At 45.8% G+C, this 16,414-nt stretch overlaps 1 protein-coding gene across 2 annotated transcripts in view; it reads right to left on the minus strand.

The window, feature by feature from the left end:
* Positions 1 to 16,414, minus strand: part of pacs2 (phosphofurin acidic cluster sorting protein 2) — a 59,527-nt gene that overhangs the window by 13,205 nt on the left and 29,908 nt on the right. For both annotated transcript variants that reach the window (XM_034525398.1, XM_034525397.1), the window contains exons 2-14: positions 12,942 to 13,029; positions 12,456 to 12,545; positions 11,388 to 11,513; positions 9,733 to 9,895; positions 9,376 to 9,449; positions 9,115 to 9,195; positions 8,488 to 8,547; positions 8,109 to 8,263; positions 7,121 to 7,211; positions 6,622 to 6,693; positions 6,232 to 6,356; positions 5,779 to 5,911; positions 5,435 to 5,539 (exon numbers count right to left, since the gene is read on the minus strand). In XM_034525398.1, coding sequence (XP_034381289.1) covers positions 5,435 to 5,539; positions 5,779 to 5,911; positions 6,232 to 6,356; positions 6,622 to 6,693; positions 7,121 to 7,211; positions 8,109 to 8,263; positions 8,488 to 8,547; positions 9,115 to 9,195; positions 9,376 to 9,449; positions 9,733 to 9,895; positions 11,388 to 11,513; positions 12,456 to 12,545; positions 12,942 to 13,029 — 1,363 coding nt within the window. The remainder of the gene's footprint in view (positions 1 to 5,434; positions 5,540 to 5,778; positions 5,912 to 6,231; positions 6,357 to 6,621; positions 6,694 to 7,120; positions 7,212 to 8,108; positions 8,264 to 8,487; positions 8,548 to 9,114; positions 9,196 to 9,375; positions 9,450 to 9,732; positions 9,896 to 11,387; positions 11,514 to 12,455; positions 12,546 to 12,941; positions 13,030 to 16,414) is intronic.

Here is a 16,414-nt window from a genome sequence, read left to right on the forward strand (position 1 = left end):
CCTCAGAGTTCTATGCTCAGGGTTCTATGCTCTGACCACAGGGTTCTATGCTCAGGGTTCTATGCTCTGACCTCAGGGTTCTATGCTCTGACCACAAGGTTATATGCTCAGGGTTCTATAGTCAGGGTTCTATGCTCTGATCACATGGTGCTATGCTCAGGGTTCTATGCTCTGACCACAGGGTTCTATGCTCAGGGTTCTATTCTCTGACCACAAGGTTCTATGCTCAGGGTTCTATGCTCTGACCACAGGATTCTATGCTCAGGGTTCTGTGCTCTGACCACAGGGTTCTATGCTCAGGGTTCTATGCTCTGACCACAGGGTTATATGCTCAGGGTTCTATGCTCTGACCTCGGGGTTCTATGCTCTGACCTCAGAGTTCTATGCTCAGGGTTCTATGCTCTGACCACAGGGTTCTATGCTCAGGGTTCTATGCTCTGACCTCGGGGTTCTATGCTCTGACCTCAGAGTTCTATGCTCAGGGTTCTATGCTCTGACCACAGGGTTCTATGCTCAGGGTTCTATGCTCTGACCTCAGGGTTCTATGCTCTGACCTCAGGGTTCTATGCTCAGGGTACTATGCTCTGACCTCGGGGTTCTATGCTCTGAGCTCAGGGTTCTATAATCTGACCTCAAGGTTCTATGCTCAGGGTTCTATGCTCTGACCACAGGGTTCTATGCTCAGGGTTCTGTGCTCTGACCACAGAGTTCTATGCTCTGACCACAGGGTTCTATGCTCAGGGTCCTATGCTCTGACCTCAGTGTTCTCTGATCTCAGGGTTCTCTGCTCTGACCTCAGGGTTCTATGGTCAGGGTTCTATGCTCTGATCACATGGTGCTATGCTCAGTGTTCTATGCTCTGATCACAAGGTTCTATGCTCAGGGTTCTATCCTCTTACCACAGGGTTCTATGCTTAGGGATCTATGCTCTGACCACAAGGTTCGATGATCAGGGTTCTATGCTCTGACAACAGGGTTATATGCTCTGACCACAGGGTACTATGCTTAGACCACAGAGTTCTATGCTCGGGGTTCTATGCTCTGACCACAAGGTTCTATGCTCAGGGTTCTATAGTCAGGGTTCTATGCTTTGACCACAAGGTTCTATGCTCTGACCACAGGGTTCTATGCTCTGACCACAGAGTTCTATGCTCGGGGTTCTATGGTCAGGGTTCTATGCTCTGACCACAGGGTTCTATGCTCAGGGTTCTATGCTCTGACCACAGGGTTCTATGCGCTGACCTCGGGTTCTATGCTCTGACCTCAGAGTTCTATGCTCAGGGTACTATGCTCTGGCCTCGGGGTTCTATGCTCTGACCTCGGGGTTCTATAATCGGACCACAAGGTTCTATGCTCAGGGTTCTATGCTCTGACCACAGGGTTCTATGCTCAGGGTTCTATGCTCTGACCACAGGGTTCTATGCTCAGGGTTCTGTGCTCTGACCACAGGGTTCTATGCTCAGGGTACTATGCTCTGACCTCGGGGTTCTATGCTCTGACCTCAGGGTTCTATGCTCTGATCACAAGGTTCTATGCTCAGGGTTCTATGGTCAGGGTTTTATGCTCTGGCCAAATGGTACTATGCTCAGGGTTCTATGCTCTTACCACAGGGTTCTATGCTCTGACCACAGAGTTCTATGCTCAGGGTATTATGCTCTGACCTCGGGTTCTATGCTCTGACCTCAGGGTTCTATAATCTGACCCCAGGGTTCTATGCTCTGACCACAGGGTTCTATGGTCAGGGTTCTATGCTCGGGGTTCTATTCTCTGACCACAAGGTTATATGTTCAGGGTTCTATGCTCTGACCACATGGTTCTATGCTCAGGGTTCTATGCTCTGACCACAGGGTTCTATGCTCAGGGTTCTATGCTCTGACCACAAGGTTCTATGCTCAGGGTTCTTTCCTCTTACCACAGGGTTCTATGCAAAGGGTTCTATAGTCAGGGTTCTATGCTCTGACCACAAGGTTCTATGATCAGGGTTCTATGCTCTGACCACAGGGTTCTATGCTCTGACCACAGAGTTCTATGATCAGGGTTCTATGCTCTGACCACAGGGTTCTATGCTCTGACCACAGAGTTCTATGCTCGGGGTTCTATGCTCTGACCACAAGGTTCTATGCTCAGGGTTCTATGCTCTGATCACATGGTGCTATGCTCAGGGTTCTATGCTCTGAACACAAGGTTCTATGCTCAGGGTTCTATCCTCTTACCACAGGGTTCTATGCTTAGGGTTCTATGCTCTGACCACAAGGTTCGATGATCAGGGTTCTATGCTCTGACCACAGGGTTATATGCTCTGACCACAGGGTACTATGCTCTGACCACAGAGTTCTATGCTCGGGGTTCTATGCTCTGACCACAAGGTTCTATGCTCAGGGTTCTATAGTCAGGGTTCTATGCTCTGACCACAAGGTTCTATGATCAGGGTTCTATGCTCTGACCACAGGGTTATATGCTCTGACCACAGGGTACTATGCTCTGACCACAGAGTTCTATGCTCGGGGTTCTATGCTCTGACCACAAGGTTCTATGCTCAGGGTTCTATGGTCAGGGTTCTATGCTCCGACCACAAGGTTCTATGATCAGGGTTCTATGCTCTGACCACAGGGTTCTATGCTCTGACCACAGAGTTCTATGCTCAGGGTTCTATGCTCTGACCACAAGGTTCTATGCTCAGGGTTCTATGGTCAGGGTTCTATGCTCTGATCACATGGTGCTATGCTCAGGGTTCTATGCTCTGACCACAAGGTTCTATGCTCAGGGTTCTATGCTCTGACCACAGGGTTCTATGCTCTGACCACAGGGTTCTATGCTCTGACCACAGGGTTCTATGCTCAGGGTTTTATGCTCTGACCTCGGGTTCTATGCTCTGACCTCAGGGTTCTATAATCTGACCACATGGTTCTATGCTCAGGGTTCTATGCTCTTACCACAGGGTTCTATGATCAGGGTTCTATGATCAGGGTTCTATGCTCTGACCACAGGGTTCTATGCTCATGGTTCTATGCTCTTACCACAGGGTTCTATGCTCAGGGTTCTATGCTCTGACCTCGGGGTTCTATGTTCTGACCATAGGGTTCTATCCTCAGGGTTCTATGCTCTGACCACAGGGTTCTATGCTCAGGGTTCTATGCTCTGACCACAAGGTGCTATGCTCAGGGTTCTATGCTCTGACCTCAGGGTTCTATAATCTGACCACATGGTTCTATGCTCAGGCTTCTATGCTCTTACCACAGGGTTCTATGCTCAGGGTTCTATGCTCTGACCACAAGGTGCTATGCTCAGGGTTCTATGCTCTGACCTCAGGGTTCTATAATCTGACCACATGGTTCTATGCTCAGGGTTCTATGCTCTTACCACAGGGTTCTATGCTCAGGGTTCTATGCTCTGACCTCGGGGTTCTATGCTCTGACCTCAGGGTTCTATGCTCAGGGTTCTATGCTCTGACCTCGGGGTTCTATGCTCTGACCTCAGGGTTCTATAATCTGACCTCAGGGTTCTATAATCTGACCTTGGGGTTCTATGCTCTGATCACAGGGTTCTATGCTCAGGGTTCTGTGCTCTGACCACAGAGTTCTATGCTCTGACCACAGGGTTCTATGCTCAGGGTTCTATGCTCTGACCTCAGGGTTCTCTGATCTCAGGGTTCTCTGCTCTGACCTCAGGGTTCTATGGTCAGGGTTCTATGCTCTGACCACAGGGTTCTATGCTCTAACCACAGGGTTATATACTCTGACCACAGGGTTCTATACTCTGACCACAGAGTTCTATGCTCGAGGTTCTATGCTCTGACCAGAAGGTTCTATGCTCAGGGTTCTATGGTCAGGGTTTTATGCTCCGGCCACATGGTTCTATGCTCAGGGTTCTATGCTCTGACCAGAAGGTTCTATGCTCAGGGTTCTATGGTCAGGGTTTTATGCCCTGGCCACATGGTTCTATGCTCAGGGTTCTATGCTCTTAACACAGGGTTTTATGCTCAGGGTTCTATGCTCTGACTACAGAGTTCTATGCTCAGGGTACTATGCTCTGACCTCGGGGTTCTATGCTCTGACCTCAGGGTTCTATAATCTGACCTCAGGGTTCTATAATCTGACCTCAGGGTTCTAAACTCAGGGTTCTATGTTCTGACCACAGAGTTCTATGCTCTGACCACAAGGTTCTATGATCAGGGTTCTATGCTCTGACCACAGGGTTCTATGATCTGACCACAGGGTTCTATGCTCTGACCACAGAGTTCTATGCTCGGGGTTCTATGCTCTGACCACAAGGTTCTATGCTCAGCGTTCAATGCTCTGATCACAGGGTTCCATGCTCTGACCACAGAGTTCTATGCTCTGACCACAGGGTTCTATGCTCAGGGTTCTATGCTCTGACCACAGAGTTCTATGTTCTGACCACAGGGTTCTATGCTCAGGGTTCTATGCTCTTAGCACAGGTTCTATGATCAGGGTTCTATGCTCTGACCACAAGGTTCTATGATCAGGGTTCTATGCTCTGACCACAGGGTCTTATGCTCTGACCACAGGGTACTTAGTTCTGACCACAGAGTTCTATGCTCGGGGTTCTATGCTCTGACCACAGGGTCTTATGCTCTGACCACAGGGTACTTAGTTCTGACCACAGAGTTCTATGCTCGGGGTTCTATGCTCTGACCACAAGGTACTATGCTCAGGGTTCTATGGTCAGGGTTCTATGCTCTGACCACAAGGTTCTATGATCAGGGTTCTATGCTCAGGGTTCTATGCTCTGACCACATGGTTCTATGCTCAGGGTTCTATGCTCTTACCACAGGGTTCTATGCTCAGGGTTCTATGCTCTGACCACAGGGTTCTCTGATCTCAGGGTTCTCTGCTCTGACCTCAGGGTTCTATGCTCAGGGTTCTATGTTCTTACCACAGGGTTCTATGCTCAGGGTTCTATGCTCTGACCACAGGGTTCTATGCTCAGGGTTCTATGCTCTGACCACAGGGTTCTCTGATCTCAGGGTTCTCTGCTCTGACCTCAGGGTTCTATGCTCAGGGTGCTATGCTCTTACCACAGGGTTCTATGCTCAGGGTGCTATGCTCTTACCACAGGGTTCTATGCTTGGGGTTCTATGCTCTGACCACAGGGTTCTATGCTCAGGGTTCTATGCTCTGACCACAGAGTTCTATGCTCAGGGATTCTATGCTCTGACCACAGGGTTGTATGCTCTGACCACAGGGTTCTATGCTCTGCCCTCTGGGTTCTATGCTCTGACAACAGGGTTCTCTGATCTCAGGGTTCTCTGCTCTGACCTTAGGGTTCTCTGATCTCAGGGTTCTATGCATCCTTAGGATTGTCGCAAAAATCCCCAAAGAACATCCATCCCACAGCTCTACCAGTAAATTGAGGAAGGCGAGTGTTGAGACAGAAGCAGCCACGTTCAGCTGGTCGTGCAGGTGTTTCTCACCTGGCCCTGCCAGTCTGACGTGTTGATGAGGATGATGCTGTCGGGGAGGTGGCTATCAGACACCAGGATGTGGTTGAGTTGGTCATACACCGTCTTTCTCGGGATCTAGGCAGGAAAAATAAGAAATCTCAGAGTTAAAATTAGGATTTTTTTAATTTAGGGACCATACAATATAATTAGAAAATTGTGAACAAAGATTGAACAATACTTTAAAGTGACAGATTTGTTTTTTAAAGATGAATATATAAAGACATCATGGAGTGTGGAGGGGCTACGTTCTGGTATTTTATGTTCCACATAAAGAACTGTATGTTGTGGCTCACCCTGCAGTGCTCCACTCCTACCTGTAGGTGGCAGCGCGTATCCAGGGACCGCTCGTTGTCCAGGCTGTTGGCCCTCTCGTTCTGCGGCCTGCTGGGCTGCCGCTCCTTCAGCGACGTGCTCCGGCCTCGCCTCCCTGCCAACTTCGGTTCCTGCCTGAAAACGAAAAACAGCAGAAGAAGAGAGGTGGAGGACTGGAGTGCCAGAAGCAGAGGCAGTGACGTAATGGACAACGACTCGAAGCATAAACCCTGATCTGATCTGGAGGAGATGATTACAGAAAGAAAGGCACACATCCACTCGTATTAATTCAAATAAAAAAAGATATTTACTATTTTTGCCCCTTTGAAAAGACACTATTGATGCATCTGTCATGTTCTTCCCTGTGGCTTTCCATAATAAAGATTTATATCATCTCTAAATCATTGATTTACATCCTGCAGATGAGTGTATTGCTGATGTTTATGTATTTCTACCTGTTGGATGAAATGATTAGGGACTCTGTCTTGGTCATTTTGCCACTCGGTGGCAGTCGCTCTAGAAAAGTGTCCATGTTGTCCATCTCCAGCTCCGTGGTGGGAGTCACCGCCTCGGGCTGCTCCTGAGAGAAAACCGGCAGCAGGGTTTACGACTCGAGGGCTGGCAGACGTGTTTATGCATTTATGCTTTTCAAATCAAACACTTTTTCACGCAGTAAATGTCACAACTGTCCCTGAGGATTTTTGTTGTTACTTATTATGATTTAATCTAATTCTCTCTGAGAGAGAGAGAATATATATATATATATATATATATATATATATATATATATATACACACTTGGTGTATATATGCTCTTTTGAGCCGCTGGAAGAGTTGCTACTCACAAAGGAGACGTTATCAGACACGCCGTCATCTGGAAACTTGGCCCCGGCACACTTGGTTTTCTCCAGGTCGATCTGCAGTGAGGCGTTGAGAAGGATAATAAACATCACCTGGTTTTGATGGAGCCCCAGGAACTTTGATTTCACATGAAGAATTGTTTCATTCAGCGTCTCGTGGTGGTTTATTGGTTCAACAGAAGCCCTACAGTTTCACAAACAAACTCACTTTACAACCGGTTTAAACCTGCGGACTGATGGGAAAGAAATCTGACTTCTACTCCTCCGGACTTCACTAAAAGACGCCCTCGAGCCGGGTAATTGGTGTCTTTCTGCTGCGGTGCGTTTGCTCATCGGCTACCGGTGCAGTTCAGTGGCTCCACTGATCGGCCTGCGGATGTTTTCCTTGTGGCATCAGCGACCCAGTTTGTTTGAGTAAATGTAGACGAGGCAAACAAAGTGTGACGTCGTGTGAAGTGAGCTGATGATGCGCGTTCGCTCTCACCGGGCTCGGAGGCTCCCGGTGGCTCCGGATGCTGTGGATGCTGCCGATCTCCGTTTGAGAGCTGGAGATGGAGAGACCCTCGAAATATGGCCTGAAACACAGGAAACAATCAGGACTAAAATAAAGGAAACCAAATCAGTTTGTGTCAACATGACTACTGACTGACGTGAAGGGTCTCCTCAAGGTCAATAAATGACATGTACAGCCAATGATGGCACGCTAAACTCTACAAAAGACCCCCGGCACCCTGCGTTGTACATTAATGCAGTTGCATCTTGACTTCTGCAACAAACAATTATAGGCAATAATGAAAGGCAGACAAGAACATTAATTAGATAAGATTATTCAAAGAATTGAATAGCTTATAAATCAGGCTTCGTTTTCGGTGTCTGATGAAGTCTGATTATCTAAAAGTTTCCTACCCTGCAGTAAGTATTAAAACCAAGAGAAAGTTGTTTTAAAACTGTGACATTAAAATGTCATTGCCAGAGAACATCAGTGCAACGTATTGTGCTGAATACAGTTTCACTAACAAAGATAACATTTAAAAAAGGAAAGCCGCCTGTGGTTCTGCCTGCTGCAGGGTTTAAAAAGGGACACTTCACCCCCCCCCAAAATCAAAAATACACATTTTTCCTCTTACCTGGGGTGCTTTTTTATCATTCTAGATTGTTTCGGTGTGAGTTGCAGAGTGTTGGAAACCCTTCTCTCCAATATCAAGGGACTACATAGTACGAGGCCTTGTGGTGTTCAAGACCAAAAATAAGTCATGACCCGGTTGCTCAACATAATCAACCTGGTTGTGAGAAGTAGGAACTACAGGTGAAAGTAAATAGGAAGTCCTACTTTTTGGAATTTTAGCGTTACAGCACAATTCAGACTTCATGTGAAGCAATATTATCATTTTATCATCACCATTTTCTGGCCTGCAAGTCTAAGTTAAGTGTCTCACAAATACACACAAACATTGCTGCTGAGAAACACTCACTTGAGTTTGGGTTTCGGCGTGCTGAGGACGCTGTCGTCGTCGTCCAGCTCCGGGCCGCTGTCACTCGGGTTCTCGAACTCCACGCTGTCCAGGTCCAGGTCCTCCTCCTCCACCTCGGGGGGCGGCTCTGCAGGGTCCTGCTCCGAGTCCAGCACCTTCACACACACACACACACACACACACACACACACACACACACACACACACACACACACACACACACACACACACACACACACACACACACACACACACACACACACACACACACACACACACACACACACACACACACACACACACACACACACACACACACACACACGTTTAGTGGCTCAGCAGCTCCACAGCAGAAGCAACACAAGACAGACACACTCACCTCATCTGAAACTCTGAAGCGCTTCAGAAGAGCCACCACGCGCTGCTTAAAGTTCTGCTGCTAAAACACAGGAGAGCAGACACACAACCAGTCAGTCAGTCTGGGAACCAGTTGGGATTTACTTCAGAGCCCTCGGCAATCCAATACAGACAAAACAGCTCCTCCACTTTAGTCATTTTACCGGCAGCAGATGCACTCGCAGTTTGGGCTGGGTATCGATTTCGCTGCGTGAGCTCGTGCAAATCAATAATCAAGCAACATTATGCTTCATCTGATTTCTGGGGCTATCATCTCCCGCTCCGGTTTACTGCGCTCTATGACACTCCACGTCACCCGCGAGCAAAAGCACATTTAAAGCTCATTGAAAGTGACCATCTGCGAATGAATGAAAGCTATCGAGTATTTCCAATTTCCAACTTGGGGTTAAAATCCAAGTCCAGTAGCCGAGTCGTGAATGATTTTGTCAGGTCAAATCTAAAGTCCAAGTCATACGAGTCCACACCGCTGCCTCCAAGTAGCAGCTTTCCCTGGACAAGAGGTTTCCCAATACCAGCAGTTCTACTCCCATGAAGCTGGAGGTCACTGAAGTAAGGGACGCTCAACTTAGAATTGGGCCTCGTCTCTTACTCGGGTGATGGAGGGGGTCCTCACAATGGACCTCCTCTGCTTCTTTGGCTTTCTCACGTCGTACTCGTCATCCTCCAGATCCTAAAAACCAGACGTAATATGAGGTGTAAATTCAGCCTCCCATGGCACTCGTCTGTCCTGAAGTTCTACTAAACAAATGATGCAGCGCAAGAACACGTCGGCCCAATTGTTAGCCGACTTGTCCAGGAGGAGGTTAATGGAGTCGCTTTGCCTTCCTGCCCCCCTGAAGGTCAGACTCACCTGGACCTGCACGGCGTCGTCGCTGGCCTCCTGCTCCGAGGAGAAGCTCTCGTACTCCTCCTCCGAGTAGTTATCTAAAGCGGAGGACAAGTCGGGAGATTAAATGCCGGCGTGAGGAAGACGCCTCAATCATATTTCAATAACCCTTAAAAATATGACACGGAGCCGGGCTCTAAAATTAACATACGGTACACTGTGTGCGACCTGCTTTCTGCACGCTTAGAGAGAGAAGATATGTTTTTTAAAAAACAGCCTGAACCCTGTGATCCCTGCTCCGTGTAGCGTGTGGAGCATATTTAGGTGATTACGACAGCTTCCTGCCGCGTTAACCTCAAGGTTAAGAGAGGCGAAGCGTACCGGAGCATTTTATCTTCTGTCCTCCCTGCAGAGCGGCCTCCTCGTGGTCGATTGGCTGGCTGGACAGAGAAAAGATCCAGATCTCGGCCACCTTCCCCAGCAGCTCTTTCTGGTTGCTGCAGAGAGGCAAAACCTGGCCTCCCTCCGTCGGGTGCTGCATCACCTGGCGATGGAGAGGAGAGAAGAGGCAGAAGCATGAGAAAGAGAGAGAGGAGGAAACGTAGGGAAAGGAATGTTTCACTTCAGTGACCTGAGCTCACTTCTCAGTTGTTTTAATTCTTCATCACCCAAAAGAAATATCCACCTTTTAGAGACATCGACACTGTCGACGTTGTATGTCTTAGGACCATACGTCAAGGTCTCCTCCCGCCGTAAACCCTATAAACCATCGTGGGTTGCAGGCGCAGAGATTTACCACCGTTGAATGTCGAGCAATCAGATGTTTTAAAACCATGCAATTGCTTAAAATCAAAATGTCAATCTATCCATCTATCGTTTCCATCATACACGTTTAAATTCTGTAACTATTTTTTTTGTCATCCCGTGCTTTCATTTGATGGCGTCGTTTCTTTCTCTCCACATGATTGAGTGCATGTCGACTGCCGTTCTTCCAGACGTTTCTTTAGTTTCCCTGAAGTTTGTGATGTGTGATATTAAGCCAGAAAAGTGAAATGCACTTGACTGCAGGCTGCTTCTCTTACCTCATCGACACAAACGTACACGCTCTCACACCCGGGAGCCGCTCAGTTTAACCACCCACCGATTTTTCCTGCAGTTTGAAACTGAGGCTCCACTGAAGCAGGTGAGCTCAACAGCATCTACATAATGTTCACCGAGTGTCTTTCATCCTGGACACGTTACACTCCAGGTGAAGTGTGTCATGTTGTGCGAGAGCCTCTTTGTACCCTCGAGTTGAAAAAGTGGGAACACTTTCTTTCTTTCGGTGAAGTAGCCACAGCTCTGTATGTTCTTCTTTTCCTCAGTAGCCACAGCTCTGTATGTTCTTCTTTTCCTCAGTAGCTACAGCTCTGTATGTTCTTCTTTTCCTCACGGGCGCCGAAATGTTTTCTTTTTTTCGTACCTCAGCTGCTGAGATGCGACCTTGACGAGCTCCACTGAGCTTTGTGAGCCATATGGGAACTCCATGTATTCTGGGTTACTTAAGACACCAGGAACAAGTGGACAAAAACAGAGGAGGTTTTTCTTTTCTCCAGAAGCATTTTTTGGACCGAGATAAAGTGAAATTATCTGAAGCCTTTCAAAGATAGAGGTATTATTTTCCAGACTAATTAAAGGGCAAAGGGACTTTTTGAAAACAGCTTTTCAAAGACAGGACTTAAGGTACACAAGGCATGGCCAATCCCCCCTGGTGAAGATGAGGAGGACAAAGTCTCCAGATGTCAACCTGCAGCTTCACCATTCACCATGTTCTCATTATATTTTCACTAACAGCCTGTTATAGCCGATGCACCTTTGTGCTCCCTCCTCTCCCGAGACTTCAAGACTCAACAGAAAGGTGCGACTGAAGTGACCCTGTTACCCTCCACACACACACACACACAAACACACACACACACACACACACACACACACAAACAATAACACCCTCCATCACCAACACGGCTGCAGGGTGTTGCAGCGCGCTCAAACTGTACCTCGGCCATATCAATGGATCCCACTGCCAGAGTCTTGTAGCCCAAGATAGTCCGGTTCTTGTATCTCTTCCGCCTTTGCAGCATGATCTGCAGCTTGTTTCCTTCTCGTTTTAGGAAGTGAGGATACTGAGGGAGAGGAAACAGGAAAGAAGTAAACCTAGAATTGAACTGATAGCTGATGGGGGTATTGTATTCTTTTCTTATAGTCAACAAATCCCATAAAAAGACCAAAAGCATCAACTAATTGAGCCTTTTACAAATATATACATATATAAATATCGTATTCCTCTTCCCCGTTGAGTTCCATCGTTGCACAAAAATTATTACAAACACATAAGTGAGCCACACTGTTAATGTTGCTTCATTACGATGAATACTTTAAATATCAATGACTAAAGAACAATAAAGAAAGTAAACTCAACAACAAAAACAGGACTTTGTGGCTGTGTTTTGATATTTGTTATCATAAGCACTCAACTCCTCATTTAAATGCAGCTAACTATGTGACATCACCTTTTTAAAACTGAGCCACGACCACTAAAAGAGCTGAAGAAGATCATTGAGAAAATATGTCTTTCATAAAACTGCCGTTCCTCTGCCATTTTGGAGGAAATTACTTCCTTCTTTAAAAATGAAAGTATTTATTTGTGACATCTTCAATGGGAATGAGGAGTCGTGGGCGCATTTGGCATTTGAGCGACAAGCACTTTGTTTGTTTTTTATTTGTGTCATGAATTTGTTAACAATAACAAAAATATAGATTATTACCACTTATCTTTTAACACTGAATCCTTTGTGCACACACATAAGCAGACGCACCTCCAGACAGTTTCCCAGCAAAATACAAAAAGAGCATCACATCTTATTGGTATGTAAGTTTGAGCGGTTGCCATGGTAACAGGTGTGATAAAACTCATCCCACACATATTTTACTCTGTAAGGTCTCATCCGAATGAAAGATAAACATCGAATATAGAACAAAAGTATATTCAGAAATTGTTGTTTTTTTAGCAACCTACAATGTTTATTTCTAACCAAACGTCAGCATGGTGATTTAGTTCTTTTTACCTGCAGCGAAAAGGTGAGAGCCAGATCGGTCTCCACAGACCCACTGGGTGGCAGCACTATCTCATGGGACCTCAGGATCCGTTTGGAGCCCTGTGAAATAAATGGTTGGTGTTTAATTCAGCGGGAGCTCTTCCCCTGGAGGTGTTCTGCATCTCTGCTGCTGCATTTCACTCCGCAGTCACAGTGCAAGCAATAAAGAAACTCAACAGCAGGACTCTCAAATATTAAATAAAAAATGTGGAACATTTAATGTAAATCACATGTCCTTCACAGAGATTTTACAATTTATCAAAGCATACTATTTTACAGTACGTTTGATGCATTTTTTCTGCTCAGTAACGGGTTTGATTATTGTCAAATAATAATAAAACAAAAAATGTAACTATATGATGTTGAGTATACTGGATTAAGTGTCCCTTCCTCAGCGACTGAGATTTAAAGGACCGGAGGATGTGTATCTGTTGTGTTCGTCTGTGTGCAACATACCTGGATTTTAACCGCTATGACCACAGAGATCAGCTCTTTATCAAGTTCCCTCATCACAACCAGCTTCTTCAGAGTCAGACTGCACAATCTGAAGTGAGAGAGAGAGAGAGAGAGATGCAGAAAAAAAACCCTTTAGAACCTTTAGGAGTGCTTTTTAAAATGCACAAACCGTGGATTCATTAAACAGTTCACAGCTAAGCAAACACAGCATCAGTCAATCAACAGATTTAATGGACTGGTATGATAATTGCACTTAGACAGCAGGTGCTAATTTTACGGTCCTATGCAGGTCAGTGTTTTACCAGAGCCGACCAATGCATTAGCTCGGACGATATTGTTAGCTTATCACAGATGTATTGATATCTGTGCAGGCTGATACGTCATAATAAATGACAGGACAGAAATGCCTAACGTATGTTTGAGGTAATTCAGATGTTACATCCTGCAGTTTGTCCAACGATGAGCACTGACACGTGTAAAATGTCAGTGGTTGTAAACGTAAACAAACAGAAATACTTCCTGTCACCTTTACATTTCTGGTTGTGTATTAAAGGAAATAAGAAATATATAAAATATTTAAATGGTGAAAATAAAGAAAGGTACTAGTGGGTGGCTTTTTCTATCCTTTTGACAGAGCCAGGCCGACCAATGCATTAGCATTAGCGAGGTGCCTCCAGTCTTTATATGCTAGGCTACCTTACGCCACGCTAAGCTAACCAAACGAAGTCCGGGCTCTAAGGGCTTACGTAAAGATACAGTGAAATAAAGTAAGTCATTCTAAACCCGTTTCACTGTCTGTGGACATCTCTGGTTATGTACTAAATATATTTCCCCCGCAAAATAATTTCATTTTTAGCGAACCACACTGAAAAATACACTTGATTGTTAGCTGGCTAACAATAACTAGCAGAAAGATATCGTACCAGGAGGTCTGAGAAACTTTGTTTATGTTTCCAAAAGAGCTCAGCTGGGTGAGGGGACTGTGGAGGCCAACAGCAATATGATTTAAATCCCTCTCATAACTGTACAATGACCCCATACATCACCATGGGGAGGCTAAAGTAAAAAAATATAAGCGGGATATCAATCTATTTTCCAAAAATGTCAAAGTATATCCCTTTTGCCCACCCCTCCCCCCCTCTCCTCTCCTCCTCCTTCTGTTTCATGGATTGTGGAGGTCTGGATCGTGGTCCATGCCTACTACTAATTATTCATACATTTCTGTCCTATTCATTAAATGTGTTCATGTAACTCTGTAATGCTGTTCTTCTGTACACATCTATTACTTCTGTCCATCCAGGGAGAGGGATCCTCCTCTGTTGCTCTCCTGAAGGTTTCTTCCCATTTTTTCTGTTTTTTTGGGAGTTTCTCCTGATCCGTTGTGAGGTCCTGTATGTGTACAGATTGTAAAGCCCCCTGAGGCTAATTTGTAATTTGTGATTTTGGGCTATACAAAATAAACTGAACTGAATTAATTTAAGTAAGTCTTAAGTATAGCAACGAATGCTGGATGAGTCACCCGCAAGAAAAAACGCAAAGCGTACCTTTAAATAAAAAATATTCACCAATATTCATCAGAATCAGCTTCAAAAGTCCAGGGGGTGAACCAGGCTTTTTATTTCTATAAAAGAATGGAAGTATTAAACATTATGACCTTTAGGTTATGAGGCAGCCAGTTTACTCATCAAAAAACTAAACTGATAATGGTAGAAGAATTGGCCACAGACCACAGAAACATTTCAAAACTCCTCCACTTGTTAGACTGCCTTAAAGTGACAGGCCGAGCTAAACCCTCTGTGACCATCATTCTGTCTGAGTGGTCCAGCAGACGGGCCTCTCTGAATAGAGACACTGAAGCAGGATGGTGGCGGGGGCAGCCGGGGGGGGTGGGGGTGCATTGTTAGCACAACGTGGTGGTTAGTTAGATGGGAGGTGGGGGGGGGGAAGGCAGGGGCTGCTTTAACAAGCCTGTCACGATTTTTTAAGACACTTCCTCAAAAGACGAAAGTGAAAAAGAAACTTTTTTTTCTTTTGAGGCTCTCTTTGGTTCTTTTGACTGAAACAATCAGGAGAGCCGCTGTGAACAGGCTCCCGATCTGAAAGGCCTAGTTACTCATTTATCATCCAGCGCCGCTTGTGCTTCTCTAACGGTGGAATGACATCACTCCTCAATTATTCGGGGGGTCTGCAACTACACGCGGCTTCAACGGCGAAAGTTTCTCGTCAGACGGAGTAAGAGATGTGGGTCGAAAACCTCCGCGAGTGACGGAGGAGAGAGAAATGTGCTCGCCGCATCAATACACCAATATCCCGTGTCACTTAGGGAACGGACTGAGGGGTTGACCTTGGCCTGTAACTCAACTCCTTCGCCGACACTCCTATTTTGAGATCCGCAGGCAAAACACTGACAGCTAGGTGGGGCCAGAAAAAAAAACAAAAAAAAAACAGCAGCGCTAACAAGTCGAGGGCTTTCAGTGTTGCTGCCGAGTGACATAACGCGAGAGACGGCGAGAACGTCGGGACGCAGAGAGGAGAAACATCGACAATGGCAGTCTGAATGAAGACCTTTCTCTTCTTCAAGCCGAGAAATCTCAAGCACAATGGACACAAGCCAATGAAGGCCGGCATTGTCTTCTGCTCTCGCGCAGACAATACGCAGCATTCTACCCCAGTGGTTCGGAGCCCACAGCACCATCTATTTCAGTTATGCTAGGTGGCTGGATGTTGGTTTGCGTAAGCGGCCAAATGATATCTGCCACACAGACGGCTCTGCCAAGAAGTCACTTTTTTTTTATCCCCCCACAATGGATTTGTCATACAAGTGCTGTGTACGCGCTCCAGCAGCGCATCTGCCCAAAAGGAACAGCATGGACATGATATTTCTAACATCACTTCATTTGTAAGAGGATTTTGACCCATTTCTCTTTGGTTAGTGGCATAAAATCCTGAAAGAGTGGATTTAAAAAAAATGTTTTTTTGTAATGTTTCATAACTTAAAAAAAAGAGTTGCCCTACTTTAAAAGCGTCAGTAGACTTTGAACAAAGCACTTGTGGATTGTGCTACGGCGTTTAAAACCCGCTTTTCATCTGCGGGTTCAGGTGGGGTCTGCATCAGTCTGACAGTTTTCTGACTTTTTATTTTTTTAAGACCAAAAAAAAAAAATATGGCCATGTGAAAATAGACAGGGTTTGGATTTATCCCTTCAAACTCTCTCATTGTTCACAAACGAGTTCAACAACACGAATGCCTTGAAGGAGAGATTGAAGTAGAAACACTTGCTGTGGATATTAAAAAACCTTTGCCTTCAGATATTTACAGACAACACTTAATCACACACATCCAGAGGTTACTCAAGTTACATTTTCTCTGAACAAATGCAAATTGAGGCCGGTGAAAATCCCCAAGCACAAGAATAACTTGTGCTTAAAAACCACTAATGTCTATCCATCATCTACCACAAATACACAGACGA

This window comes from Cyclopterus lumpus, chromosome 22 (assembly GCF_009769545.1).
Source record: "Cyclopterus lumpus isolate fCycLum1 chromosome 22, fCycLum1.pri, whole genome shotgun sequence".
In the NCBI taxonomy this organism is placed as follows: domain Eukaryota; kingdom Metazoa; phylum Chordata; class Actinopteri; order Perciformes; family Cyclopteridae; genus Cyclopterus; species Cyclopterus lumpus.